This window comes from Chaetomium fimeti, assembly GCF_033439085.1.
Source record: "Chaetomium fimeti strain CBS 168.71 chromosome Unknown B0H64scaffold_2, whole genome shotgun sequence".
Classification (NCBI taxonomy): Eukaryota; Fungi; Ascomycota; class Sordariomycetes; order Sordariales; family Chaetomiaceae; genus Chaetomium; species Chaetomium fimeti.
In genome coordinates, this window is record NW_026944330.1 from 2708098 (window position 1) to 2732932 (window position 24835).

The 24835-nt window shown below is 57.0% G+C and overlaps 8 protein-coding genes across 8 annotated transcripts; 4 read left to right on the forward strand and 4 right to left on the reverse strand.

The window, feature by feature from the left end:
- Nucleotides 1-532: 532 nt before the first annotated feature.
- B0H64DRAFT_439434 (uncharacterized protein) lies at nucleotides 533-4266 on the forward strand (the record flags this gene model as incomplete). The annotated part of the gene is made up of 4 exons (XM_062806427.1): nucleotides 533-895; nucleotides 953-1643; nucleotides 1698-3706; nucleotides 3757-4266. The coding sequence occupies 4 exons, from the start codon at nucleotides 533-535 to the stop codon at nucleotides 4264-4266; spliced, it is 3573 nt and encodes a 1190-aa protein (XP_062662538.1).
- A 796-nt stretch (nucleotides 4267-5062) lies between these two features.
- On the reverse strand, nucleotides 5063-6520 carry B0H64DRAFT_88235 (3-beta hydroxysteroid dehydrogenase/isomerase family-domain-containing protein). The gene is made up of 2 exons (XM_062808926.1): nucleotides 5911-6520; nucleotides 5063-5842 (listed from the first exon to the last, which is right to left on the reverse strand). Exons 1-2 carry the CDS (start codon nucleotides 6391-6393, stop codon nucleotides 5207-5209), a joined length of 1119 nt encoding a protein of 372 aa, XP_062662539.1. The 5' UTR covers nucleotides 6394-6520; the 3' UTR covers nucleotides 5063-5206.
- Nucleotides 6521-6565: 45 nt separating this feature from the next.
- Nucleotides 6566-8393, forward strand: B0H64DRAFT_386900 (uncharacterized protein). Its single transcript, XM_062803179.1, has one exon. The coding sequence runs from the start codon at nucleotides 6982-6984 to the stop codon at nucleotides 8359-8361; it is 1380 nt and encodes a 459-aa protein (XP_062662540.1). The 5' UTR covers nucleotides 6566-6981; the 3' UTR covers nucleotides 8362-8393.
- Nucleotides 8394-8746: 353 nt separating this feature from the next.
- On the reverse strand, nucleotides 8747-10227 carry B0H64DRAFT_386902 (uncharacterized protein). The gene is made up of 3 exons (XM_062803180.1): nucleotides 9425-10227; nucleotides 9048-9353; nucleotides 8747-8982 (listed from the first exon to the last, which is right to left on the reverse strand). Exons 1-3 carry the CDS (start codon nucleotides 9956-9958, stop codon nucleotides 8899-8901), a joined length of 924 nt encoding a protein of 307 aa, XP_062662541.1. The 5' UTR covers nucleotides 9959-10227; the 3' UTR covers nucleotides 8747-8898.
- An 827-nt stretch (nucleotides 10228-11054) lies between these two features.
- Nucleotides 11055-14729, forward strand: B0H64DRAFT_371429 (Pre-mRNA-processing ATP-dependent RNA helicase PRP5; the record flags this gene model as incomplete). Its single annotated transcript, XM_062802156.1, has 3 exons — nucleotides 11055-11171; nucleotides 11235-11594; nucleotides 11649-14729. The coding sequence occupies 3 exons, from the start codon at nucleotides 11055-11057 to the stop codon at nucleotides 14727-14729; spliced, it is 3558 nt and encodes a 1185-aa protein (XP_062662542.1).
- Nucleotides 14730-15191: 462 nt separating this feature from the next.
- B0H64DRAFT_472220 (uncharacterized protein) lies at nucleotides 15192-15886 on the reverse strand (the record flags this gene model as incomplete). The annotated part of the gene is made up of 2 exons (XM_062807926.1): nucleotides 15192-15426; nucleotides 15659-15886. 2 exons carry the CDS (start codon nucleotides 15884-15886, stop codon nucleotides 15268-15270), a joined length of 387 nt encoding a protein of 128 aa, XP_062662543.1. The 3' UTR covers nucleotides 15192-15267.
- A 1357-nt stretch (nucleotides 15887-17243) lies between these two features.
- On the forward strand, nucleotides 17244-19329 carry B0H64DRAFT_439440 (uncharacterized protein; the record flags this gene model as incomplete). Its single annotated transcript, XM_062806428.1, has 4 exons — nucleotides 17244-17901; nucleotides 17960-18793; nucleotides 18851-18991; nucleotides 19052-19329. 4 exons carry the CDS (start codon nucleotides 17244-17246, stop codon nucleotides 19327-19329), a joined length of 1911 nt encoding a protein of 636 aa, XP_062662544.1.
- Nucleotides 19330-20301: 972 nt separating this feature from the next.
- On the reverse strand, nucleotides 20302-23170 carry B0H64DRAFT_439441 (peptidase family M49-domain-containing protein; the record flags this gene model as incomplete). Its single annotated transcript, XM_062806429.1, has 12 exons — nucleotides 20302-20570; nucleotides 20627-20738; nucleotides 20793-20985; nucleotides 21037-21071; nucleotides 21126-21289; nucleotides 21339-21464; nucleotides 21534-21586; nucleotides 21643-21670; nucleotides 21736-21873; nucleotides 21935-21943; nucleotides 21999-22870; nucleotides 23046-23170. The coding sequence occupies 12 exons, from the start codon at nucleotides 23168-23170 to the stop codon at nucleotides 20302-20304; spliced, it is 2124 nt and encodes a 707-aa protein (XP_062662545.1).
- Nucleotides 23171-24835: the final 1665 nt, after the last annotated feature.

Genomic DNA, 24835 nt, shown 5'->3' on the forward strand with positions numbered 1-24835 from the left:
TCTTCGACCGACTCGAGCGCACTGGTATCCGAAAGCACCACCCGAACGCGCTTGCATACATTTTCCGCCCGGGTTTGCTTCCCGCTCTGCAGGACCCAGACAAAGCCGCAGCAGCGCAGCCAGCTGCACAACGCCGAGACTCGACCGCACCCGACCGCGACAAGTGCAGGTGGCTTTCCTCAACACCGTCCCCCCTCAGCCTCAACCAAGCATATCCACATCCGCATTCACTGTGCCCAGCCTCCCAGCGCCGAGTGCATCGCTCCCACAGCCTCTACCTCGGTCGAGAACAATCGCTGCGCCAATACCGTTCTTTTACCTCGAGTTTAGGACTGCCCAGACCGTGTTTAGGTTTCGATTACCAGTTAGATGCTGAGCGAGCTGCCCCCGCTTCTGCGCCTCAACCATCCCCTCGGCCGCCAAACCTGCACATCATCGCCTCCTGCCCCTCGCTGCGGTCGCGTTCCTGACAAAGAAGGCCACATGGTGGGTGCGACAAACAAAAAGTGGGTGGATTGAGGATCAGTCTACCATGGCAGGATACGATTATGGCGGCAGCCCGGGTAGTGACTGGGGCCATGACCATTCGCCCGGTGGTGCTGAGCTCCCCTACCGGATGGGGCAAGAACACCCTGCCAGTCTCACGCCAGCCATGCCCCGACACAATGGGGGACATGGTAATCAAGGGGGGAGACAGCCGGTTTCCCCTTCATTAAGCGCCGAGAACACCGACACCGAGTCGAGACGTAGTGGGGAGAGGAACGGGTCGAGGCCACGGGGCTCTAGGTCGGCCAGTGGCCAGGTTCGCACTTGCAAGAAATGTGGCGAGCCCTTGACAGGGCAGTTCGTGCGTGCGTTGGATGGGACATTCCACTTGGACTGCTTCAAGTGTCGGGTGAGTTCTTCATAGCATGCTTCTCTTAGCCCCCTGTGCTAACTAAACGCTTTGCAGGACTGTGGTCAGATCGTAGCCTCAAAATTCTTCCCAGCCGATGACGGAAACGGCACAGGGCAGTACCCCCTCTGCGAGACCGACTACTTTCGCCGACTCGGGCTGCTCTGCCATCAATGCAACGGCGCACTGCGGGGATCATACATCACTGCCCTTGAGCGCAAGTACCACGTCGACCACTTCACTTGCTCACTGTGCCCGACCGTCTTTGGGGCCCAGGACAGCTACTACGAGCACGATGACCAGGTGTACTGCCACTATCACTACTCCACCCAGTTTGCCCAGCGCTGTAACGGTTGTCAGGCCTCTATTCTTAAGCAGTTCGTCGAGATCTTTCGAAACGGCCAGAACCAGCATTGGCACCCTGAGTGCTACATGATCCACAAGTTTTGGAATGTCCGTCTCAACCCACCCCAGGAGGTGACCGCCCCAATTCCAGATGACCCAGCTGGCCGGGAGCTGGTCCGCGAGGAGGAGGAGCGCATGGAAGAGAAGGTTTACCGCATATGGAGCGTCTTGTCGACATTTGAGGAGTCTTCAGCCGCTTGCATATCAGACATGCTTCTGCATGTGAGCAATGGCGCATATATCGACGGTGTCATGGTCGCCAAGAAGTTCATCTTTCATGTCGATATTCTCTTCCGGTCGGCCGATAGGCTTGACGCGTCCATGGGTCAGCTCGAGATGAACTGTAGGAATGAACCCCCTTTCATTGCAGGCCTGGACCGCTAACCTCATCGTGTAGCTCTTGCTTATGGCCGAGAAGCCAAGCTTCTGTGCAAGAAGATTGTGGCTTTCTTCTCACTGCTGTCCAAGACCCAGGACAAAGCCACACGTAAACCCGGCGTCACTCAGGATTTGTTAACCCTGGTTACCGGCCTTGCTCACTACCTCAAGCTTCTAATCCGGATTTGCCTCCAAGGAGCGCTCCGCATCGAGAAAGAGCGCAAGAACGCCGATGGTCTCTACCACTTTTTGGGCGATCTCAACGACCTGGAGACGCTCAAGACAGACGACAACTCCACCACCACACTGCAGTTAACCTCGGGAATGTCCAAGCTCTCAGCCCATGATTCAGACCAGTGCGCGCTTTGCCGGAAACCAATCGAGGACGAGTGTGCGAAGATTGAGGACAAGAGATGGCATCTGGGATGCGCCAACTGCTCGCGATGCGGCAAAGAGCTTGGGCGGAACCTTCAAGACGGGCACCTTAATCCCTACGACGTCAAGGTCTTCTGCAGTACCTGCGAACCCAACGCCCCGCCTAACGCGGCACCGCTTGAACATGTCACCAAGCTGCAACAATACGTCTTCTTGCTCCAGGTCGCGCTTGCCAGGCTCCTGGAGATCCTTCGGGCTAGCGGCTCGATCCCTAGTTTCCCGGAGGACCCGAATGGCGATGGTTCGGGTCCGGCTGAGGCGCGGTCAGGGTCATACGGGGGTCAGTATCCGAGGCACCACCGGGAGTCGTCTTATGAGAGCGCTCTCAACGATGTCAAGAGGCTAAAAAGCACCCGTCTGGATAAGCACCTGTCGTCGAGCTTTAGGAAAGCCCGGACATCCCGAATCCTGGACGGGCCCGAGAGTAGTAGCGCACGCCCCGGATCGGCGGGTGGTCAAGGGGAGGGTGGCTTCAACAAGCATTTTTCAATCGTTGAGGAAAGGGGGCCTATCGATGAAGAGGATATAATGTTGCCCAACCAGGATGCGATAACGCTGGATGACATTCCTCGGATCATCGCCGCGGAGCAGGCGAGAGAACAACAGCGGCCCTACCCTCCCTCGGGACAAGAGCTCTTCCGTTCGCCAACAGCCGAGGCTCAGTTTGGAGCCGGCGAGCCGATGGGCGGCAACGGCCACCAGCGCAGCCTTTCAGATGGTAAAGGGGCGGGGGCTCGCGGCCTTGGCGAACAGCCTGCTTTACGCAGCCGGCGCTACTTTTCCGAACTCTCCGGGCTGGAATATTTTATCGTGAGGCACCTCGCTGTCTTGACTATGCATCCCATGGTCGAATCCGAGTTTACGCTCGAGGAGCTTCTTGGTTTCATCGAGAGCAAAAAACCAGCCAACTTTTGGAAAAACATCGGCAAGGCTTTCAAGAACGATGGTCGCAAGAACGTCAAGAAGAAGGGCGTTTTCGGCGTGCCCTTGGAGGTTATCATTGAGAGAGAGGGCGCAGAATCCACAGACGGTGTCGGACCTGGTACTCTGCGGATCCCCGCCGTCGTGGACGATATCATTTCGTCCATGAAACAAATGGATCTCTCCGTGGAGGGTGTCTTCCGCAAGAATGGAAATATCAAGAAGCTCGGTGAGCTTGTGGAAAAGCTCGATAAGGAGGAAGAAGTGGACTTCAGCTCGACCCACGCCGTCCAAGTGGCCGCCCTGCTGAAACGCTACCTCCGAGAGCTACCGGACCCCTTGATGACGCACAAGCTCTATCGGCTGTGGCTGGCTGCCGCAAAGATCCAGGACGAGCAAAAGATGCGGCACTGTCTCCATCTGACCTGCTGCTTGCTCCCGAAGCCTAACCGGGACTGCTTGGAGATTTTGTTCTGCTTCCTGAAGTGGGTCGGGTCGTTCCACCAGGTCGATGATGAGTCGGGATCCAAGATGGACATCAAGAACCTGGCCACCGTCATCGCTCCCAATGTTTTATTCGACAGGAATAAGTTGTCCAGCTTTGATAACGAGCCGATGTATGCGATCCAAGTGGTGGAGATGTTGATATCAAACATCGGGGAGATGTGTTTGGTAAGTTTGTTTATTCTTTCCGCCTTGGCTTAGTACTAACAGTTGTCTAGGTCCCCGATGACCTCGTCGATATTCTAAACGACCAGGGACTGTTCAACCCTTCGGGGGAGCTGACCAGCAAAGAAATCCTCAAGAAGTTCTCGGATCGAGCCGCAACTAGACTCGGTCCGCAACAGTACGCCGAAGTCACCGAGATCGTCGGCCGGCACGAAATCCCCACTCGCCCACCGCCCAGGCGGATAGAGACCGACCCGTCGCAGTGGCAGCAGGAGAGCAGTGCCCGCCCGGTTCAAGAACCCATGTCCTACGGCCCACCCCACGTGGGAACGCCGCCGCCGAAACGAGGACCGTACGACGCGCCGCAGTACGGCCAATTCGACGCCCAAGGGGCGCCGACGCCAGATGGCAGCGGCCGTGGCGGTAGCCAGCTCCAACCGCAACCACAGCAGCAGCAGCAGCAGCATCCGCAGCAGTCGCAACAGTCGCAACAACAGCAGAGGGAATGGCGCAACTCGGGGTGGGGGAGACAGAACAGCGGGTTGACGACCAGCAGCGTCTAGCAGACGCCTGCTGATGGTGGCGACGACGGTCCTGCGACTTCCCCGCCCCGACATGACTGAACCGAAAGTCTTTTTTCTCTCTAGCCCACTTCTTTGATCACCGGGGCTCGGCGTAGACGGCGTCTTTTTGTTTTTGCATGCACCAATACTGATTGATTGCGAGGCAAGCAAGCAAAGCAAGCATGGTTGCTCGGCGTTTATTATTTTTGAGATTTCAGACACTCACACACTTCTTCCCGCTTCGTCCGTTCAGCCATGAGAAAAAAATTTCATACCATTTTTCAAATGTTTGTGTGTTGTGTCAGTCGGGGCGGACGTGTGAGTGGGCTTCCTGGCAGTGTTGGCTTGTGTTTTCGGGATGGTTGCGGTGTTGCCGCCGGCGGAGCGGGTAGTGGTTGGGGTGTGGATAAAGGGATTGTTGAGGGAGGTGAAGGGAAGGAGAGGAATGGGGGCAGGGAAACGGGGGAAGAGGCTGGGAAATGGCTGTGAATAGAGGGATTTGGGATCGAAGGGCGCAGAGGATGAGGCCGACTTCCTGGGTGACTTTGTTCCTTTCCATTCTGGCTGGGGAGGTTTTGAGGATTGGGGGTCGAGATCCCCTTTTGTTTGGAGTAGTTGTTGGTCTTCAAAGTACTGGCGGTGGCGCACGACATCTCGTTGGTTGATCAGCACATAGCATATGACGGGTCTGGCCTAGCCGGACATCTGAGTCAAGAGAAAGAAAGCAAGCGCGCGCTCTATTCGACGTGTTCCTTATTCCCCTACCTCCCCGGCCCGTGACCGACGCCTTGATAATTGCCATTAATATATTAGACATGAACGGGAAAACAGCTACGCGCTCCTCGTAGGTATCAAAACATGGTAGACTCCCTTTTTCCCGTGTACACACAACGCTCAAAATCTAGGACGTTATCCCAGCATTAACCCCCTCCTATCCACATCACGCCTTCTTGCTAGCCTCCTGCTGTTCCAGAAACCACTTCACGGACCGCTTCACACCCTCGTCCAGGCTCACCAGGGGCATGTAGCCCAGCCTCTTCTTGGCCTTTGAGATGTCGTAGTAGCGCGTCATGCAGCTGTAGACGATGCGCTGGCGGTTGAAGGTGGGCGGCTTGTTGATGGCCCAGAAGAAGCACTCGCTGAGGTAGCCCAGCACCATGCCGACGCTGCGCGGGAGCACCCGCACGTGCTCGGTGCCGTGCGGCGAGCCGGCCGCCGCCCACACGGACCGCGCAAAGTCCCAGAAGTAGACCGGGCTGTCGTTGGTGATGAGGAACGCCTCGCCGTCCACCTTCTCCATGTCGAGCGGGATTGTCTTGGTCGCGGCCGTCAGGAGGAGCGCGCGCGCGGCCAGCAGGTGCCCGTGCGCGACGTTCTCGACGTACGTGAAGTCGAAGAGGTTGTCGTTGTCGCCGACTTGGACGCCCGAACGGCCCTGGCGGAGGATGTTGATCAGGTGGTACAGCACCATGGTGTCGCCCTCGCCCATGATGCCCGAGGGGCGGATGGCGCAGGTCAGGAGGTTGGGGGATTCGTCGGCGCGGTTGGCGGCGAGGACGAGTTCTTCGGCGGCGGCCTGGAAGGTGGTGACGGGTTAGTGGGAGTTGCGCGCGCTAGCTACTTGGTATAGGGTCCGCCTCGTACCTTGGTCTCCGAGTAGTACTCGGTCTGCTGGCTGCCACGGATCATGGGCCACCGCTCGTCGGCGTTGATCAGATCGCTCGCGTTGTCGCTCATCACACTTGCTGAGCTCGTATACACCAGCGCCTTGACGCCCGTCTGCTGGCACGCCTTAACCACGGCCGCGGTCCCGTCCACATTGACCTTCTTGAAAAGGGCATGCGAGACACTGTCGTTGGATTGTGCAGGGGGCGACGCGGTGTGGATCACAACATCGGGCTTGGTTTTGCTCAAGATGCTCTCGACCTTGGCGGCATCGGTAATGTCGGCTTCGTGGTATGCCACATTATCCGACTCGGGCCTCCGGTTGCGAGTGCATCGTAGGTCGATAACGGAAACAGAGCAGTTGTAGTCTCTCAGCAACACGCGAACAACGTGGTGGCCAAGGAATCCGCAACCGCCAATGACCATGACGGAGCCGAGAGTCGGCCTCTTTTCGGATACCATTGTGATGTCTGGTGGTATTACTTCGTTTTAGAGATCGGTTTGGTGGAATTAGCTATCAATTGATGATAGAGGATAACGGATAGACAAACTACGTAGCTGAGAGATGATGTTTCTCTCTTGGCGCCTCCTTTCCATTGCACATTTAGGCGGAACCACTGGGCAGAAAACGCCAGGAGCGCCAGGGTCTCTCAGCTCGTTGGGTCTTGGCAGCCTGCCAGTGAGCTGAACTGCATATGCCTGTGAGCCTGTGAGCCTGTCAAGAAGGCACCTGTCTCCACAACTCCATCCCGAGTCGTTCAACAGGCATATTCGTACTTCCGAGGTCGGTACCTGCCTATTCACTTCCAGGTTCACCATTGTGACTTCATCGGGAGGACGGACTAAACAGCAGACAAAGGCTGTTTAGTCAGTCTCATGGCCTTGACTTTAGTTTTGGGGTTTCTCACAAATATTTCCACTCGTTGCCGTTAATTTGACAAACACACAGCTTCCTTCATTGCATCCTATCCTTGCCCTTCTTGGACTTTGAGTCTTAAGACCGAGTTTCTATATTCATCATATTCACTTATCGTTATTTTTACCTCCTTTATGAGCTACCCTCACCGGATTTACACAATGAATAAACCAGAGACAGAGATCCTGGTTCATATCGCAGCACCAGCTCGGGCCAGTGATGATGTTAACTATCGGACCCTAGCGGCTGCCTACTTGGACTTCGAGCCGGTAGCACACAAATCAATTGTCTTCGGCCCATCGGCAGAAGATGAGGGTGTAGGCAGGCTCGGTGTGGACAACACACACAAGGCACTACCACAGACAAAAGCGGCATCTCACTCGGCATCCTTTGGATTCATCCAGTCCCCAATGCTCTCCTTCCAGAGCGTCACACACAACTTTGGATCCCCTGGCTTACAACAGCCCGAAACAAAGGATGTGGTAGAATCCCAGTCGTCGTGGGTGGCACCCCCGAGCATTGTTGAGGACTCGATGCCGGAGAATGACAGCGTGTTCGCGCGGTACTGTACACCGACGAGACTCTTAGCCCACTACACCTCGACCATGGACTCCTCCTCGCCGGTCTCCGAAAGGAAACAGCTCCAAACGCTCCCTGTATCCAGCCCATCCCGGAGGAAAAGCCCAGACCCAGACCAAGAAACCTCCGCAGAACATAACAACATCCAACACCAGACGCCGCACGTAAATCTCGGCACGGTCATTCCCCTCTCGCCCGGCGGAGACCAGAAACGCCGCCGACCACCAACACCAACGACATCAGGGATCATCGAAGAGACCCGCATCGCCTCCTCCTACCCAAGCCAGCCCACCAACGCCTCTTCCTCCTTCCGCGCCGACTCCGAGCCACCACCCCCCAAACGACCGCGTACCTCCCGGGACCCCTCGCCAGGCAAACCCCTAGCCAGGAGCGCGAGCGACGTCGGACCCCAACCATCAACCACCACAACCACCCCCTGCCTCCCCCCGGATAGCCCCCTCTCAATCCACTCCCCACCCCCGCTAACCAGCCACCGGACCCTGCACCCAGACGACATGATCACCGACGTCCTCGCCAGCCTCGCGCGCTCCCTCAACCTCGCCAAACGCTTCCAGCCCGCCTCGCAGACCCGCCCCCTCCGGCCCTTCGAGCGCGGTTACTGGCTGGTCGACTGCAGCGGGTGGGACGCCGGGCTGAAGCGCTCCGCGTGGGCCTTTCTGGCCGACTACCTGGGCAAGGGCGCCGCCGGGTGGGGCACGTCGTGCACGCGCGACGCGGGGTTCTCGTGGCTGCGCGTGTATTGCTGGGGCGGGGTGGTCGGGCATATGTATCTGGTGCTGTATCTGATGAGTAAGAGGAGGGTGCTGTATACCGGTGCCGAGTGGGTGGGTGCTGAGGGGAGGGCGGTGGTGGTTATGGGGGTGAGGACACCGCCGCCGCCGCCGCCGGTGGGAGGGGTGTGTGAGGGGGATTGAGGTATGGTGGGGTAAAGAGGGGGGGGGGGGGGTATGGTCTTGGGTTTTGCTTCTGGATATCGATCGGTTTTGGTTGGGCCTGCTCCGCGGGCTCAGGGTCGCGGGTTGGTTTTGGTGCATTTCGGTTGATACCCTCAATAGACATTGGACGGAGTTGGGATTTTGGAAATACCGAGCTCGGGCTGGGAGGGGCTGGCATGGGAGAGGCCGGGCAGGAATGCCATGATATTATGGGCAGCTTCCTGAATTGGGTTTGCTAAATTTTAGGAATGAAACTTTGGGTTAGTCGTCTTCTCATATGCATGTACATACACACCACGGCGCACACAATGGGCACAATTATCACGTCTTCGGTGAACATAGCACTAGAAGGAACTCGGAACGGTTCATCAGACATCGGTATATTTACATATACAACCTAAGCCGTTCCGACAAACTTCGTCAATCACACGCAAAGGCACAACCCCCAGGGAATGGTATTTATATTGTACAGACGGCCGAGCAGGTCTCTCACTGCCAACACGGCGCGGTAGAAGCCTACTTCTCCTGGGCAGTCTCCCGGTACGCATCCATCTCGGTCTTGAATCTGGCAGAGTCGGTTGCCGCAATCCCTTCATATTCCTAAAACAACCAGACGGGTTAGCAACCATTGGGTATTTAACCATGGCAATGGGCCTTGGGCATACCTTGCGCTCTTGAGCACCGAGATTATTCCACTCTGCGCTTAGCTTGGAGACCCTGGCCGGATTCGAGAGGTCCTCGAACGCATGAGCAGCGTAGCGCGCCTTGATAAAGGCAATGTAGGGGGTCATGGGCCTCTTGGGGAAGCGGGGGTCGGGAAGGGTAGGCTTGACGGAGACGGAGTGCATCCGCTTGAGGGTGCTGCGGGCCACGTTCGCCCCGCGGATATCCTGAGCCGTGCGGCTGTCGATCCAGTTCTTGAGGGTGACCTCGTTGGCGGTTCTGTTCTTCTGGCCCTCTTGATCGAGTTTCTATTCCCGTGGTGGTTAGTTGACGTTTCTGCGATGCTCGGAGCGTACCCAAGGTTTCCCGTCAGCCTTACCTCCTTCTCTTGTTGCGGCAGAGCTTTGTACTCGGCCGCGAGTTGGCGCATAGCCTCGGCGAACTCGGGCTTCGGGTCTTTGTTCAGTACTTCCTTCAAATTGTTGGTTACGAAAATGGCCCATGGCGCCACAGGAAGTTTGGCCGGCTGCTCCTTCAACAATGCTTTCTGCTTTAAAGCGCGGAGCTTCTTCTTGGCCTTCTCCTCGTCGGTCAGCGGCTTCTTCGCTCTGCCGCCCGTTGGCTTCTTTGCGGCCTTCGCCTTCGGCTTCGCAGCCTTCTTCGTGGCTGTCTTCTTCGTCGTCGTCTTTGCAGGTTTCTTGGCGGCAGTCGTTTTCTTTGGTGCCGCAGAGGTCTTGGCCTTGGTTGCCGTTTTCTTCGGGGCGCCGGCCGCGGCGAAGCCTCTGGTGAAAACGGCCACAACACGGAAGCCGCTCGGAATGACGGGTGCGGCGAGGCGGCTTGCGCTGCGAATTGAGAGGCTGCTAGCGACATACGCCTGTCGCGCGGCCACGCGGCCAAATGCGGACAACATGACGATAGTTATCTGGGTTTTTTTTTTTTTTTTTTTTTTACAGTTTCAATTCGGGTGATTGGTGAAGTCGCCGTGCGCCTCGTTCTGGGTCAAGGTTTGTTGTGGTGAGGGTGCGCTGGATTGGTGCGGCGCGGGAGGAGGGGAGAGAGGTGTGTGAGAGAGGTTCGGCAATTTTATGCGGGCGGTCGCGTGGTTGCACCACCTTGATTAAGAGATTAAAGCTCTGCCCTGCTGGATAAGCTCTGCGAAACTCAAACGCAGCTCCAACCTCCCCTGTTTATTCCCATTCGAGCTCAACCAGGGTTGGAGCCGGACAACAGCAGCGCACGGCCCCTCAGCCCCGCCCCTTGCGAGCTTTCCTGCTTTCTTCCCCAATGCAACCTGGAACTGCCCGTTGGCGGCACACAGCCGAACTATTCGTGCACGACACAGGAGGGAGGTACACACGAATACTTGGGAGTGTAAAACTTGGAAACGTCCAGTGGACGGCCAGCGGGGGAATCCAAGTGCATACCGACCGAAACCTCCCTCTAAAATCAAGAGCCCTCGAGCCCTCATTGCCTGGTGGGGTAACGAAACCACGAGTCAAATTCATCAATCACGATCATAGATTACACCATTGATGAGTCCAAGTCCACCAACAGCTACATTTTGCCTGAGACATCAATCACTCATACATATTACAGCTACTGTGCACGGAATGCCAATTACCTATTTACGAAGTATGTAGACAGGAGTTTGTGGGGACGAAACCATCAACTACTGTGTATGTAAAACTCACTCGGGCCTGTTACGCTCACAGTACGGATTAACTTTGACGCCATAAATTGCACAGTACACGGTTGAACGCCTCGACCACCTAGTTTTGTCGCCGCGTCTGCTCCACCTCTCGAACTCGTCTCGAATCTCCAAGTTCTGCAGACCGAGACACCCCTCGCCATCCCAACTCCAGCATCAACACCCCCCTGTCGCCTCCACGCATCGCGCAACAACATGCAGGATATCCATCTAGTGCGCTAACCAGTGTCGGCCGCCTTCCAGAAGTACTTCTCACCACCAGTGACATCCTGCTGAGCCACCGTCACTGAAACCAGAAATGGCTCGGCCCAGAGACTCGCGCTCACCATCTCCTGCAGGAAGTCATGCTGCGCGAAGGCGGAAAGATGATGATCGCCGTGACCGCGACCACCGCCGACGGTCTCGCAGCCCGGATGTAAGCGGCTTCCGTACCCCACGCCCTGCCTCTGCATGGTTTCCTAACCCATACCTCCCGCAGCGCCGATACCGCGACCGCGAACGTGACCATGGCCGCGACAACCGGGATCGCGATTCATATCGCCGCAGAGACCGGTCCGTAGACCGCCGAGACGATGACTATTACCGAGGCGGCCGCCGTGATGGAGGAAGCAATCGAGACCGTCGTTGGTCACGCGATCGAGGCCTGGACAGAGCGCGATCGCCGGATCGCCGGGGCCAAAGGGGCGGAGATGGTAACCGGGACTACCGTGGTAGGCGGGACGACTCCCGGGACCGCCGCAACCGTCGCGACGGCTCTACGGATTCCGCTGCCCGCCGCGGTGACGCCGCACGCGCTCGGCCTCCCAAATCGGATGGCGTCGCGCGCAAAGACAGCGAGGTACGCCCTCCTCCCCCCCGACCACTTGCCCGTTTCCATGTTGACGCTTATCAGGAGCCGCAGCCAGCTAAGTCCACACCGACTCAGGCCCAGACAGAGGTGGATAAGAAGGCTGAACGACTTCGCAAACTCCAAGCGATGAAGGAAAAACATGCCCAAAAAGAAGCGAAAGAAGCCGCCGTCACGGCCGGGAGTACTAGGATGCTCTTGGCCGAGATGGACCAAAAGGCTAGCGGTACACCAGGCCCGAACAGCCCGGTGGCTGGCGCCATGAGTCCCGCCCCGGCGTCCCCTGCACCTCCGATGCCCTATGCCGGCAAGTTCGACCCTAAAGCTATTGCGAAGAGTTCCAAAGCAGCACGGCCTCAATCGCCAACGAGACTTGGTGACGTGAAGCTGGCCGCGCCCGGGCCGAAGCCGCTAGGTATCAAGAAGGAGACAAACTTTAAGGGTGCCGGCTTGCTACCGGCGAATAGGGCGGTCAGTGCGTTCGGATTCAACAAATCTGCTGACAGCCAGAAATCGTCGGCGAAGCGCAAGATCGACATGGACGATGAGGAGGTCATCAAGCGCAAGCTGGTTAAACTTCCCGACTTTGTCCCGGAGAATGCAGACAGCACGCCAGATGTGGAGGGCGAAGGGGAGGAAGATGCCGAAGACTTGGACCTCCTCATGGCCCGGAACGAGGAAGATATGGCAGAAGCTCACCGGGTCCTCCAAGAGCGACGTGACGAGCGCATTCAAAAGGAGGAGATGGCCATGGATGTCGACACGGAGGCGCCCAACGGGGAGACCAAGGAAGAAACCAAGGAGGAAGCGATGCCACCAGCCCCTACTATGGATGTTGATGAAGACGTTGACCCTTTGGATGCATTCATGGCTGACCTTGAGCAAACTGGCTCTGCAGGGGGCATCGGCTCGGCGCCCGCCCGACAGGAGCAGAACGCCGGGAAGGGGTTCGAACCAGAAGCGTATTTCAGCGAAGACGATTACGGCTACGAAGAAGACAAGGCCGACCCGTCCGCGATACTTGCCATGGCGAGCAAAAAGAAGAAGAAGGATATCCCGACGATAGACTACAGCAAGATCGACCTGAACCGGATACGAAAGAACTTCTGGGTTGAGCCTCAGGAGCTCAGTCAGATGACCGAGGAAGAGGCAGCCGACCTGCGTTTGGAATTGGACGGCATCAAAGTTTCTGGCAAGAACGTGCCCAAACCGGTCCAGAAGTGGTCGCAGTGTGGCCTCACTCGGCCGATCCTGGACGTCGTTGAAGGGCTTGGCTACGAGAAGCCAACTTCGATTCAGATGCAGGCATTGCCCGTGATCATGTCGGGCCGCGATGTCATCGGTGTCGCAAAGACCGGTTCCGGCAAGACGATGGCCTTCGTTCTTCCCATGCTCCGCCACATCAAGGACCAAGATCCGGTGAGCGGCGATGACGGCGCCATTGCTCTGATCATGACTCCTACCAGAGAGCTGTGCACGCAGATCTACTCAGACCTGCTCCCCTTTGCTAAGGCGCTGAAGCTTCGCGCCATCGCTGCTTATGGTGGGAATGCCATTAAGGACCAAATTGCCGAGCTGAAGCGCGGTGCAGAAATTATCGTCGCCACGCCGGGACGCATGATTGACCTTCTCGCCGCGAACTCGGGTCGCGTCACCAACCTCAAGCGTGCGACGTATCTCGTACTGGACGAGGCTGACCGCATGTTCGACATGGGTTTTGAGCCACAGGTGATGAAAATCTTCAACAACGTCCGTCCGGACCGACAGACAATCCTCTTCTCCGCGACAATGCCGAGGATCATCGATGCGCTTACCAAAAAGGTACTTCGCGAGCCGGTCGAGATACAGGTCGGCGGTCGTAGCGTCGTAGCTGCTGAGATCACTCAAGCTGTCGAGATCTTGGACGAGAGCAAGAAGTTTGTCCGCCTGCTCGAGCTCCTGGGTGAGCTCTATGCTGATGACGACGATGTCCGCGCCCTGATTTTCGTCGAGCGGCAAGAGAAGGCCGATGACCTGTTGCGCGAGGTCCTGCGGCGCGGGTACGGCTGCATGTCGATACATGGCGGCAAGGACCAGGAAGACCGTAACTCGACCATTTCGGACTTCAAGAAGGGCGTCTGCCCCATCATGATCGCGACGTCAGTGGCAGCGCGCGGTCTGGACGTCAAGCAGCTCAAGTTGGTCGTGAACTACGATGCGCCAAACCATCTCGAGGACTACGTCCACCGCGCAGGCCGCACCGGGCGCGCGGGCAACACGGGCACGGCCGTCACGTTCATCACGGAGGAGCAGGAGAACTGTGCGCCCGGTATCGCGAAAGCGCTCGAACAGAGCGGGCAGCCTGTCCCCGAGCAGCTGAACGACATGCGCAAGGCGTGGAAGGAGAAGGTCAAGGCCGGAAAGGCCAAGGATGCCAGTGGCTTCGGCGGCAAGGGCTTGGAAAGGCTTGACAAGGAACGCGAGGCGGCGCGCGTCCGTGAGCGCAAGACGCACAAGGCCGAGGGCGAGGAGGACGACTTCAAGGAGGAAGAGACGGCGGAGGACGCGGCCAAGAAGGACAAGGCCAAGTCGGCCATCGAGGCAGCCGCGTCGGCCATCGTCTCCCGCGAGTCGGCGAAGACGGAGACTGGCGAGGCCAAGCCGTCACCTGCCGTGGCCGAGGGCGCGGTCAAGGGAGGGGTCACGGTCAACGCCGGGAAAGGCGGGGCACTCGACAAGGCGGCCTCGGCCATCAGCGAGATCAACGCTCGCCTCGCGCGGGCCGGCCAGCTGCGTCCCGGCCAGCCGATCGACAACAAGGGTCCCGACGCGGGCGCGTTCCACGCGACGCTCGAGATCAACGACTTCCCGCAGAAGGCGCGCTGGGCGGTCACCAACCGCACCAACGTGGCCAAGATCCTCGAGGCCACGTCCACGTCGATCACGACCAAGGGCAACTACTACGCGCCCGGCAAGGAGCCGCCCGCGGGATCCGATCCCAAGCTGTACATCCTCATCGAGGGCGACACGGAGCTGGCGGTCGGCAAGGCGCTCTCGGAGCTCACGCGTCTGCTCAGGGAAGGGACGATCGCTGCGGCGGATGCCGAGAGTCGGGCGCCGGCGAGCGGGCGGTACACCATTACGTGAGGCGCCGGTGTTCATAGGGGTGGGGGGCTCACGGAAGGGTGAGAGTATACGTGTTCAGCAGGCGGTATTTGAAAGGCGAATAGGAGTTTTTAGTTGCTCTTGTCATAGCTGGTTTCTGCGGAGAATGAATTTTAATCCCATTTAACACTCGCCTCATAGGTTTATCAGGAAGTGCTGGGTTGGTCGGCGCCGTCCGGGTCGATATCTGGGGAGCTCTCGATGGCGTTGGTATTATTCACGCCACCAACTTTTGATGCCCGCCTAAAAAAACGTTAACCAAATAACTGCCCGTAAACATGCCTCAAAAGATGCCTCAAAAAATGGAAACCAACCAACGCCCAACCCATCACACTCAACCGCCCACTATACAGACACCGACACCCCGACGTATAAACAACACCCCCCCGAATGAAATGAAAACATCCTCACCCCATCAACCACCCACTCAACCCCCACCACCCACTCATCCAACACCAACCACCCACACATCATCATCATCATCATCACCCCCATCATCATCATCCTCATAACCACCACATCAACTATGACTCAAAGCCTGGGTGCTCTGATCCACCGCCCGCTGCCGCTGCTCCGTCTCGCTGGCCTGCCGGAGCGCCTCGGCGTCGGTCATGCCGCGCCGCTGGTCCAGCTGGGCCTTGAGCTTGCCGCCGCCTTGCTTGCTCTTTTGGAGGCGTTCCTGTGAGTGGGAAAAGGGGGGGTGTTAGTTGGGGTTAATGTGAGTTTGAGTGTGAGTGTGAGGGGTAAGTGTGTGTGTTAAGTGTTCGGATTAGGTGTTGGGGCGGGTGTGGGTGTATGTATGTATGTATATATATATGCGGGCCCCGGTTCGGGGGGTGGGTTGGTTTTGACGAGGGGGTTAGGTAGTAGTAGTGAGTGAGTGAGGTGAGGTGAGTGAAGGGATGACGTACCTCGGCTGCGGCAGCTGCGCGTGCTCTGGCGTCGTCTGCGGCTGCGGTTGTTGATGTTGATCCGGACCCGGTGGTGCTGCCGCCTAGGGTCCGGGGTGGGCCGCCTACCTTCCGGGGCGCTTTGGCGGCGGCGGGCACGGAGGCCGAGGTGGGTGCGGGTGGTGTGGTGCCGAGCGGGCGGCCGGGTTGCGAGAAGGGGTCGCGCTCGCTGCTGCAGAGGTTGCCCATCTTTTTATTGTTATTTTTTTATCTATCGGGTGATGGGTCGGGGTGGTTGGTGTATGGGGGGGTATTTGATGATTCCTCGGGTTTGTAGGGGGGGGTTAGTATCCAGGGATTCAATCTGGGGTTTGAACGGCTTTGGAGATGGTGGTCATTCGGGTGAGTTGTCTGGGGTGAGTTGGACTGCCCCACTCAAAGATCCCTTGGCTCGGGTATATCTCGACATACAAACAACAAACTGGACTGAGTTCCCATGTTCCTGCCATTTTTCAGTGTGAAGCTGTGTCGGTGGAATGAGCTAGGTCATCGACTCTAGTTTGATATTTATCGGGTACCGGAATTTCCTATCGGTGGAAGGGCTATCGTCTGAACTATGTGCTTTGGGTTAACCTGAATCCTGAGGCAGTGGAGTGAAGTGTCGAGTCCAATTCAAGAACTCCCCGCAACTCTGGGGAGAGCGCAGAAGAACGTCGTCCCTTAGTTACACCTCAGCCTTCACGGGCACATTCCTTGACTTCACTGTGCGGGTTTAGCCCGATATATTGTGCCTTTTCCTCTACCCCAATCCACCGTAGTCTCATTCTCATCCGGACCTCTCAGCGATGGAAGCTGCCCAGGAGTGGATGATTCATGAATGGGGGCACGAGCTTGGCAGAAATTAGTTAGCCAATGAACGAATGTGGAAAGAACTTGGGAAGAGCTCCTCGGCCCCATCGATGTGGTCACCCCCACATTCAGGGTCGTTGGTCGCAAGCCCCACCATCAAATGAGGCAGAACTCGATCGCACAATGGACTTGTGTAATTCGAGTATCTGATGGATGCCGCTGTTTTGGGAGATTCTTTTAAATTTACTTCAATTGCCGGGGGACAGTCTTCATCATCCCAGCTTTTCCAGATTCAAAAAAGACAAAAGCGACGGGAGAAAAGCACAAAAACGGACGGAACTCGGCGAGGAAGGTGCCTCCCACGCGCCGCCCTCGGCTGGGCCGTCAAGGTTCTCACTAACTGCAAAATAATCTCAACCTCGCAGCTTTCGGCCCCACAACCAACTCTCCCACCTCTGTCAAGAGACACGCGAAGTCGCCGAATTGCCCATACAGAGCCGGTTCTCGGTTCCTGCCGCTCACCACGAGACACCCGATCGACATCAACGGCCGTGTATCTATTCGAGAAGGACGAACAGACCACACACCACCCGCTTACTCAATTGCTCAGTCGCAACCCGGAAGCTGGCCAAAGAGGTTCCCCTCGTGGTTCCAATCCCCATCCCAACGCTCACAGCACACCCCCTACTCGCCCACCCCCCCTCTCTCAAATCCCCAGTCGAGGCCAGCCATCGGCGGCTGCCCTTCGCATACCGTCATGGACGGCCATTTCGACTCCAACGACCGCTTTTCTGGAACTGGGGACGACTTCCACCGACATCACTCCCACTGCAGCGCCAACCACTTCGACTTCGATTTCTCCGTGATGCACCCCCAACAGACACCAAGCGAGGATGCTCGTCTCTCTGCCGCCGCCGGTGGCGCCTATGAGTCTCACGACGACCTCTGCGTCGACCGTTGCATGGGTGTGGGCCTCTACAATGGCTTCCAGCAGTTTAATCACCGAGGTGGCCAGCCCTCCCTCCAGAACCGTTGGCCGCGTGACACCCAGGACTTCCCCATGGGCCTCAACGACCTATCTATGCAGTTTCGTACCGCTACCGACATGGCGCCGCCTTCCGCGAATCTCTATCAGCAGTCGTGGTACACCCACCAGCTAGATCCATGTGTCCCGTGCGCCGACGAGGACTGCCACTCCATGGCCGACAGCTGTTGCGACAGCGAGTGCACCATGACCGACAAGTGCACCGACGTTGCCTGTGCCGATACCGAGGACGCCTGCACCGATCAGACCTGCCCCGAGCGCTCTGCTGTCCCCGACCCCACGTCCGAAGTCGTCAGCGGTGCAGCCGCCCTGATCTCCATCAACCACGCACCAGAGGACTCTCAGCACCACTATGATATGCAACATCAAGGTGAGGGACCTACTATCCCCCGTGTGTCAAGTCAACTCCGCTCATAATCAAGCCGTAGTCATGGGTGATATGGGTTTCGATCTGTCCAGTCCGCCTCAGCAGCCTTACTTGTTGCCTCCCGACTTCCTGCCTGGGCAGTTGGGCAACATTACTAACCACCTGCTGCTTGCTCACGGCGACACATCCTCCTCCAACTGCACAAGACCATGCCCTTTGGAAGATCCTGAAATCTACCAGTACTGCCACATGCCTCTCCCTACCAACCCCGCTACCTTCGGCCAGTTCAACCCTATTGGATCAGCCTTCCAGATGAACCAAGGCTTCGTTGAGTGCGGAGCTGAGATCCACGACGCCGCGTCGTTTCTCACGCACTTCAATGCGCAGCATAGGCCGTACTTTACCACCAGTATGCCCAACCTCCTACGTGCTTCGGCCGAGGCGCAACATAACGGACACGTTCTGACCTCGACCGAAGTCATGTCCCCCCCAGCCACACCTCTAGATACGTCCGATTCCGGCCGGTCGTCAGCGACACCATCTCCCCTCACTCCGCTATCCAATAGCGTCGAGATGACAGATGCCAAACCTGAGAGCTCACTTCATCTCCGCAATGCGTCCATATCCTCGTCCGCAGAACGATCTCTTGATCTGGCCGCTGAAGAAGAACACAGGTGTCTCTGGCGTGAGGAAGGTAGTTCAAGTATTTGCGGGCAGCTATTTGATGATTCTGAGGAGTTGTTCAAGCACGCTTCAGAAACTCACATCAAGCATGCTCAAAAAGGGGTTCAGGGCTTCCGTTGCGGCTGGGACGACTGTCCACGCAGCGAGGTCGGCGCCACAGGGTTTCCCCAGAGGAGCAAAATTGAGAGACATATGCAGACTCATATTGGCCGTAAGCTGTGCCTCGAATCCTTGCCCCTCTTTCCGTCATACTAACACCATCCCGTAGACAAACCCCATATTTGTCCCACGTGCAACAAGGGCTTCTCGGCGAAACAAGCTCTCACGCAGCACATGTTTATCCACAGCAACGAGAAGCCGCTCGTGTGCAACATCTGCCACAAGGCTTTCAGATACCCCAGCGCTCTCAGTAAGTCTGACCTCCACCTATCCCAGCTCCGGGTAGCTACCCAACTAACAATCTCCCCAGCCATGCACCAACGCGTCCATTCCGGCCTCAAACCCCTGAAATGCCCCGTCTGCGGCAAGGGCTTCAGCGAATCCTCCAACCTGTCCAAGCACAAGCGCACCCACGAGGTCAAGGGCCGCTTCACCTGCACCGTCCCGGGCTGCGACCGCAACTTCCACCGCCAGGACCAGCTCCGCCGCCACATGAAGACCCACCAAAAGGACGGCGACGGCAGGCCCATGTCGAGTTCCGCCGCCAGCGTGGACGGCGGCATGTTCGAACAGTCGCCGCAGAGCTGAAGGCTCGCTGGCCAGCTATCCTCTGTGGGAACTCGGGGACTAGGGACTGGGGCCAGCCCGCTCAGCGAGGACAAACACGGCGACGGCCTTGGGGATTTCCACGCTGGGCACATCACATGAGAGGGGTTTGCTTTTGGGGCGAGTGTCTGTCTTCGAGGCGCGAGCCTCGCCATCTTGGGAACGGCAGGCGTATATGCCCGGTATATACATAGGGGGACAGCGCCCGCGCTGGGGCCGGTGGGATGGGTTGGGCGTGGGGCGGTTCGTTAAAAAGATGGCATCATGTGGCATTTGCTCCAAAAGGGGGGCGCTGGGATGGTTGGCATGTATCTACTATGGTCGAGGGGATCTTATCTAGTAGGGAGGCGCAGGGTGGGGGGGAGGGGGTGGATATACCTGGGTGGCATGTGAGTGTTTGGCGTGGGTATTTGAGCATGAACGCGTTACGGGAGTTTGAGGCGAGTTATTATGAAGCGACTTGTTTTTTTGTGTTTATCGAGGCGATATGTTCTGCGGTTATTGAAGCTATTTGCGTCCGTCGAGGTTGTTGTCTCATGACGAAGTATTTGACTTGGTTCTAATCCGTATGGCGGCTGGATTTCTCACGAGATTCCGGAAGTTGGAAGTTCATCACAGCAAGCCGGGTGAGACGCCTCGTTAGTATTATACAGGCCCCTCTTTTAAGACACGAGTTTCAGGGGAGAAAAGGCTTCATGGGAAACGGGCTTCTAGTTATCACCACAGTACTAGACTAAGCTGTCTCGCTTAATCCCATAAACCTTTCAACTTGGCAGGTAAGTTATACGGACAATCCAACGCGGTCTATTGTCGCAATCCCAAGATGCACATTACACTAGCTAGCCAAGGCCCAATTCCGCAACAAATCCTCCATGACTGAGTTCGTCATCCCAGTGCATCCTATAACGCTGCCCGATGGGCAACCCGTGGACGCGGCCGAAGGAGACCAGTCAGTCAGACGTCCCTCTCAGCCCAGCTCTGAATGATCCCCTCGAGGCTAGGCTCGTACTGCTTGAGCGTGACCTGCCCGGTCGCCTCGTCCAAGTACGTGTTTGCCTGGACGAACACCTTTCTCGGCTGCTTGTTCTTGAGCACCACGTCCCGCACCTTGGTTCCCCAGTACTCGAGTCCGACGCCCGACATTTCGGCGAAGAACTTGGTGCCGGTCTCGACATCGGCAGTCGACTTGTAGATGTGGATCTTTTGAAGGAAGTCCGCGACGGCTAGTGCATTTTTTATTAGCTTTCCTTCCGACCACACCCCGTGGCGGTTAACGTACCTTTCCTGCCGCTGGTCAGGATCTTAGAACGGTCAAGTTGGATCGTGAGGTCGGAGAGGTCGTCGTTCTTGTACGCCAGCTGGCAGAAATCGTCGCCAGCCTCGAGGAATGACTAGTCTGAGTTAGCAAGCAGGCGCTTTCCACTTACTAAACCAGCGGGTCTTACCTTAAGAATGGCAAAGCGAGCCTGGCAATGAGGCTGCCCCCACTTCTGGCTCTTGGGGTCCCAGAACTCGACTGAGGTCAAGCCTGCCCGAGCCATGCTGAGGTACGAGGTGTAAAGCACGTCGCCGGCCGGGCCGTCCATGTCGACCGTCCCGTCACCGAAACCAAAGATCTTGAGCGCCGAGAATTCGCAACTTCGCGCATCTTAGATGTGACCAAACAGTATCACCCCTTAGCAAACTCACCTCAAATGCATGGCTACTAGCTCCGCTCGGCATTCCTGATACATTGGTCAGTTACGTTCGAGCCGCGGGTACCGGTAGGAGAACAGTACCTCATACGCGCCAGCAACTCCGCCAAATACGGAGCCCCACGTCTGACCCGGCTTGTACCAGGTGGTGACGGGCTTCCCGGTCAGGGGGCTGATCGGGGGACTTTTCGCGTCGAAGTTGAAAACGCCTGGCGATGTCTCTTGAAGGAGTTTACCACAGCCGTGACCTAAGGAACCGTTAGTAAGATACTGGTATCGCTAGTCACTGTGCCATACCTGTAAGCTCGTGAAGGCCGACCTGTACCTCGAAGGCGGCATCGCGGTATTTTTGGTACAGCGCCAAATCGTTGTCGGAGATGAACGGGATCTTCTCATCCGGGGCCTTCGCACTCAGGACATTACCTGTGAAGTTAGTTAGTTTGGGTTTCGCCACCCATTCCAATCTGATGTGCGGCCTTGGGGGTTACATACCCAGGCTAACGTTCTTGAAGCCCTCCTGCTGCCTGATATCATCGTAATTGGGGCTAACGCAATATTAGTAAGTGCCCAATCCGGTACAGTAGTAACTTCTAGAACCCACATGTTGATGCCGGCAGGAATCCCAGAACCTGGGTGATGTTGTTAGTTCTCTTCCCGTATTGACGAGATGCCCTCGGGAGTTCTCTAGACGTACCGGCGAAGGACAGGACTTCCAAAGAAGTGAAATCTGGCGAAAGGAACTTGTCCTTCTCAAAGTCCGTCGACCACGGCAGCAGCGGAATCAGCTCAGGCGCAGAACGCACGAGCTCACCAAAAGCCCGAGTTCTCTCAACTAAACGGTGGTGTCAGGACATGGTGGCTCCACCGGTGGTTATTAGGGGAACAAAACGTACGGTTGACAACTGTGATATTGGTGAGCTGAGGACTTCCGGGAACGGGTGTACAGAGCCCACTTACCTGCGGCGAACCCCTCCCATTCACCACGGACACCTGCGGGATCGCGGTATGTTTCGATGAAACCAATGTTGCATTCCACCATAGGCCCTTGGTCTCGGATCCAATGCCTCTGGCTGTCCTTGAAGGCGAGGAGAGAGCCGCCGTGGAAAGAGTCGCCGTACGCAAGATGCATCTTCTTTTGCGTCTCATTCTCGGCGTTGTCCGCCGCCTTCCTGATGAAACCGGCAATGGCATCCATCTCCTTCTTGTGGTCTCCATAGACCAACTTCACGGCCTTTCCTGCCAGAGGACCGTCGCTGATCACATGCTCGGTGTCCTTCCCGATATCACCGCCGTTGCTAGGGATGCTGGCCGTGGCCGAGGCAATCAGCAGCTCGAAGACGCCGTCCTTAGTCTTCCTAAGCCTTGTGTTTTCCGGCAGGAGGCCCTTGTTCTCCATCCACTTGGAGACTGCGCCAATCTCGTCCTTGGTGATGTCGGCGGAATCGGGGTAGTAGGTGGTCAAGTGACCCTCGTCTGTGAAGCCAAGATGCAGGAGGCCCTGCTTGTCGGAGGCGAAGATGGCGCCATTGGTGGCTTTGTAATGCTCCTTAGCCTCAGAAGAAGTCGAAGCAAGCGACGCAAAGACGGATTCGTCGCATCGAGGCAAGAACTTGGAGTCGCCGAAGCTCTTGTAGTTGCCGCCGTTGCCCAGGAACTGCGCAGCGTACTGCAGGAAGGCCGAAAGCCCTTGCTCGTCAACGTTGGCCTTCTCGGCAAGCGCCTTCCAGTCCCCGCCAGCGGTCTTGTGTAGGGCGAGAATGAGGTCATAAATGTGCTCGGACTCGGGCGAGACTTGACGCAACACAATGCGGTTACCGGCGAAGGAGGCCCTGCACAGCAGATTCGAGGATCAGCAGGGGAGGAGGCGGCAGAGGTGCGATGTTCACGTGTAGGGTACGGGGGACTCTAGGAAGAGCAAACAACATATCGGAACATATTGGTTGCATTCGCACAGTGGATGTTTGTCCACCTAAGAAGAGGCATCAATGATGGACCCATTCATACCTGCTAATAAAGTGGGCGTAACGCTTCTGTTTGTCCGATAGCGCGGTGAAGTGCTTCTCGATCTCGAGCCTGACGACTGATGGCGGGGCATCAGCCAGATACTGCGAGAGCTCTTGGGCGTTCATGGTGAATAGACGACGCGGTTGCGACTGCAGAATTCGGAGAGGGGAGATGGCAGTTGCGCGGAGGAGAGGGTGGGCCAAACGTGGACTTGAAATACAAGAAAACCTCAGACCTCGAGACCTGAGGGGGGCCTGAAATGAAAGACGCATTGAAAATAGCAGTTAACACCAAACGCCCGGGTTCTCGCGGCTTCTAGCTTACACAGTACACAGTCGGGCACCTCGTCCCGTCTGCATGCGTCGTCCCAACTGCCCAAATCGGCACTCACAGCTTCAATTTACTGGCTCGCGACCCACCACTTGCACGTGCTGTATCCACTTTCAGCAAAGCTTAGGGGCGGGGTAGCTGGCAGCCGCAGGGCAAAGCTTCACTAATTGAACCAGATAAAGGGAACAATACTAAGGCAAAGTGATAGGTCCAATTGATCAATAGACTGGACATGGGGTAATCTGAGACCAGCAGTATCGCCTCGGCTTTTTTTTGGGGTGAAATTGGCTTAGGTATACTACTGTATTTTGTACGTTGCCCGGACGAACTGGTCTCGGGCACTCCATCAATTTGGTGGGGTGGTGCTTGTTACTCGCCTGCTTGAAAGGGAAGGCGAGGGGTACCAGGCACCTGCTCCGCAGAGATACGATGGAATACTCGTGGAAGACAGCAGCTGCGCGGGAATCGGACGAGAATGCCAAACTCGCCGAATCTTAATATTTCGACGATTGAAAAGGGATTCGTCCCCATCTTTTTGGCTCAAAGCGGATCCCTGCAGCCGGAAGGAGGAAAGACATATGGCGATGACGTAGTCTCAGCTCGGATGAGAGAAAGCTACGAAGTACAACAACCCTTGAGAGGTTGATATGAGTTATGGGACAGTAGGTTGTCACGGCGCCGCAGCCGGCAGATGGTCTGGGGCGGGAGAGGGGCTGGCTACAATGGAAAGATCAAAAGACCGACTCGAGCCTCGAGCCCCGATGGCCTCGACGGCCCCGAAAGGGAAGCGTGAGGCGTTGTTGTTCGTTCTGTCCCAACAAGGTAATTGCACGGACATCCCATGGTGGTGACGATGCTTGATCGGCAAGTCAAGGGATGGAAAGGGTGGAGAGGGTGGCACGAAGTACCAGTACCAGTACTTAACAAACCCACATAACAAGAGCGGGCGTACAAGCTCGTTGGGTTGGTCCGTTATCATGCAAACCACGTCTTTGAGCGTTCTGGTTCGTTGGGCTTGCTGCATCTCATCAGGCGTCCTCTGGCTGGTCGGTCGCCGCCACTCACCAAGGAAGCCACCGCCGCCCCATACCTTTGTTCTGTGGGAATGAACTATCCCAGAACCAGAGGAGCTAACAAAATAAGAAAACCACCCTTGCGCTTTGCGGGTGGGGAGATGTCGGTGGGCGCGGTCTGGAACTTCCTCGCGGGAGGCCAGGGCAGTTGAGCTCCAGCTTCTGGTAACTTACTGCCAAGTAACTACCTAGTTAGTTATCCATGGATGAGCATGCTTGTGTGTAAGTCGTGGCACGACCGAGCATGGACTTCCATGCTTTGCTGACTGCTTTTTCCCCATGGTGGGTGTCATGCGGGCTGACTGAAGACGGCGTCTTTGGGGCCGCTGCGAGTGTGATGAATCTTGGAGCCTTGCAGCTCTCATGCTTTCGTGAACCGGTTTGGCG

Coding starts and splice junctions, on each gene's coding strand:
- B0H64DRAFT_88235 (XM_062808926.1), bottom strand. CDS start 6,393: ATGGTATCCGAAAAGAGGCCGACTCTCGGCTCCGTCATGGTCATTGGC. Junction 5,843..5,910: donor AGTACTACTCGGAGACCAAG/GTACGAGGCGGA, acceptor ACCACCTTCCAG/GCCGCCGCCGAAGAACTCGT.
- B0H64DRAFT_386902 (XM_062803180.1), bottom strand. CDS start 9,958: ATGTTGTCCGCATTTGGCCGCGTGGCCGCGCGACAGGCGTATGTCGCT. Junction 9,354..9,424: donor TGCCGCAACAAGAGAAGGAG/GTAAGGCTGACG, acceptor CCACGGGAATAG/AAACTCGATCAAGAGGGCCA. Junction 8,983..9,047: donor TCGGTGCTCAAGAGCGCAAG/GTATGCCCAAGG, acceptor TGGTTGTTTTAG/GAATATGAAGGGATTGCGGC.
- B0H64DRAFT_386900 (XM_062803179.1), top strand. CDS start 6,982: ATGAGCTACCCTCACCGGATTTACACAATGAATAAACCAGAGACAGAG.